We start from the raw sequence: 3,380 nt of genomic DNA on the forward strand, positions 1-3,380 counted from the left end.
TGAATTTCTATTCACATTCTTTACAATTTTAATTTTTAATATAGAAAAGAAAGCATCTTCGCTTGGATAAATTTCTTCCATGCATTCGTTCTTCAATCAATATCAAATGCAACACCGACAACACCACCCAAATAATTACAAGATAACACCGGTTGTAATGTTGTCAAATTTGTAAAAGTTCCAAATATTTTTTCTGCAAATTTATTGCACAGTGGAAGGTGATTTTAGAAAAAAAAACAAAAGAATTTCAACGTCAAAAATTATTCATACAATTCAACATTCAATTTTGACAATTTCTGACCAAACTGATTCAAAATATATTACATTATCTGACACTTTTTCTTTCGACACCGATGACGGGTGTGATATGCGTTTGGTGAATAATTAACGATGATCGATATGTATGCATGTATGGATGGATAGATGGATGGATGCGTGGAATTCTCTTTCGACCCAAACATGCTACATTCAAAAGCTCCATAACATGTTGCTGTTCAATTCAATTCAATTGTCTTTTTTTTTCAAAAACGACAAATTCAAACTTCTCAATTGAAAATTTTTATTACATTCTTCTATTTGCGTTTCAATTACAATTTGAACAAAAGATGAAAAAAGAATAACGGTCTTGACCGACATCGTTTCGCCAGTTTTTCAAATTTCATGCAAAACATGGTGAAAAGCTTCTTCTTCATTCAAAGCAAAAAAAAACCAATTTAATACTCTCGATTGTTAATCGAATGATTCACACGACAACAGCAGACAAACAAACAAACTATACTTCTTCCCCTGGTGCTGGTTTCACAACTACACAGGCATACTGTAGCCGTTCGAATTTCACTTTCATATTTACCGACAACTGATCAATTTCCCATCCACTACCCGAAGAAGCGAATCCATTTGTTTGTCCAACTTACCCACACGTCATTCCCGTTCTTATTTATTTTATTATTCGTCTTCTTTTTTTGTGTCTCCATGCTTTTGCATTTGCAAATTTGCTCAACAGCACAGTAATGAATGAAACACGGTTGTCAGTTTGAAGATTCCAACCGACCGGTACGATTAAATCGACCAGCATTGTTTGTTCAATTTGTCAAACCGATCGTGCAATTATTGTTCACAAACTATTCTCTGCACCAACCAACCGAAACTGGCACCATTTTATACTGTAAAAATTATAAATTTTTATTTCAAAAATGATCAAATCAAACCATTTTCCAACTAGCAATCCAATTCAACTGATGCTAATGACAAAACGTTGCAATTTTCCAATCAATCAGTATTGTTGACGTGAACGTGCACAATTTTTTTATTTTAGATTTTTCATTTTGCAATGAAAATTCGACAATTTATTGGAAAATATATTACCAATGAATTGAATGAAATAAAACATTATTCGTTCGTTCTCTTTCAAATTCACCTTATTACAAAATCAGTCGTAAAAATTGTTCATTTGTTCTTGATTATCAGATACAGTAATGAAATCGTATCGTTTTAATTTAATTGCTCGTTAAATTTATAAAAAAGAAAACATGTGCAGTTTTTGAATGAAATTTTTTTTGTTACAATTTTATGTAGAATAAATAATCTTTTCTTTTTATAATAATAATGATGAAAGCGAGGCATTTATTGTTCGATTGATTTTCATAGATTCATACTTTCTAAAAATAGAAGACGTAAAATTCAAATCACTCTGATGTATGTATAATAATACTCTGTTTAACATGAAAAAGTAAACATGGACAAAGATGAAAATCGGTTCAAAACATATTAAAACATCATTGTGTGCATTGTACACACAAATTCGAGTATACAATGTGTATATGCAAACAATTTTTATGCGAAGTTGACATTTTTCAAATTTTTTTCTGCCAATTTTTATTAAAAATTTCGCTGTTTTTATTCATAATTGGAAAATATTGATTGATTGATTTCTTTACCAGTGACAAATTTTTCAAAACTTTTATCAAAACATCAAAACAGCAATTTATCGTAAGCAATTAATCCAACTGAAAATAATTTTTAATGCAAATTAAAAAAAACAAAAACAGTCGAAAAAATTCAATTCAAAATTTCCATTCATCAAATGTATTATTATTTTAAGAAACAATCACGTGGAAATTGGGTAGTGAATTTTCTTCTATTTAAAATCTCTTTTTTACAAGTTTCTCAAGTTTTCGAATTCTCGAATCCAAACTGCTGTTGTCGCCCGACGACAACGCTGCATCACTGGCCACTCCTCCTCGGTCGGCGTTGAGGTCATTTTTCGAATCCAAAGCCGCTTTTTTCTCACGAAAAATATCCATAATTGCGGTCTGTTCATTTTTACGAACAGACTTCATGTCGAGAATTTTTTGAAATTCCACAACATCCGATTCGGGTAGAAAATTTATATAATGTTCAACAAATGTACCGGGATCCGGGTCTACAGGAGCCATGACCAACTGTTAAAATATAAATTAAAAATAAACAAATAAATAAATAAATAAATAAGCACGTATATACTTTCAATATCATTTCAGCTTTGGTCATGCCTTTGATGACGAGTTTGGTGAACGCTTCGGGCGGTTTACGACCAGCCGCCGATTCCAAAACTGGCAAATTGACCAGTTCGGTTTTCAAGGCGTGGGTATCGAGCAGAAGCTGCTCGGCACCGGTAACGCTCACAGGCCGACATCTCAAGATGGCGTTGATGAATTTGGGCACGAACGCGTTGACGAACCGAAAACAGAACTGCATGAAATATTTCCTGGCCTGACCGAGGCAGTCCCGGATGCGGACCACACATTGGCGAAGATGCTGACGGATACTGGCCACGTAACGGCTCTCGTCGCCGACCGTATCCACGTTCGCCCACTGCATCTTGGTCATCGTTTGCAAAGCTGGTTCGCAGGCAGTTTCCAAATCCTGGACCAACACTTGCACACAACTGCTCACTACACCGTGAAACATTTCCCGTTCGTTGGTAAAATCAAACTGCATAGAACAGAATAGAACAGATATATGATGAATAAAAATAATTAAATAGTAAAATAATTAGTATTTGTATACCGCTTCGTGCAAAGCTAAATCGCCAGCTTTTTCTTTCCACTTTTCTTGCAACTGATGACTAGTTTTCCGCACACATTTCCGCCGGAAACCATAATACAACAGACCAAATAATTTTCCTTCGTTCGGACAATCTGTGTTTGTCAACTTCTTTCACAAATTTCTTCAAAATGACGGCCGTTGTGGTCGTACGAGCGCTGCGGATTTCCGGCAACAGACCTGTTAAACTTCCGCTCATCAACAAAAACCATATCATCTGACCGCAATATAAAAAAATAAATATGCAAGATTTCAATACCCGCCCTTTGTGCGTATTCCTGGAGACATTTTTTGAA

At 34.4% G+C, this 3,380-nt stretch overlaps 1 protein-coding gene across 1 annotated transcript; it reads right to left on the bottom strand.

The window, feature by feature from the left end:
• Positions 1-2,141: 2,141 nt before the first annotated feature.
• Tsp_12727 (vacuolar protein sorting-associated protein 53-like protein) lies at positions 2,142-2,949 on the bottom strand. The gene is made up of 2 exons (XM_003366249.1): positions 2,503-2,949; positions 2,142-2,441 (listed from the first exon to the last, which is right to left on the bottom strand). The coding sequence occupies exons 1-2, from the start codon at positions 2,947-2,949 to the stop codon at positions 2,142-2,144; spliced, it is 747 nt and encodes a 248-aa protein (XP_003366297.1).
• Between the last annotated feature and the right edge of the window lie 431 nt (positions 2,950-3,380).

This window comes from Trichinella spiralis, assembly GCF_000181795.1.
Source record: "Trichinella spiralis strain ISS 195 chromosome Unknown Scfld6306, whole genome shotgun sequence".
NCBI lineage: Eukaryota > Metazoa > Nematoda > Enoplea > Trichinellida > Trichinellidae > Trichinella > Trichinella spiralis.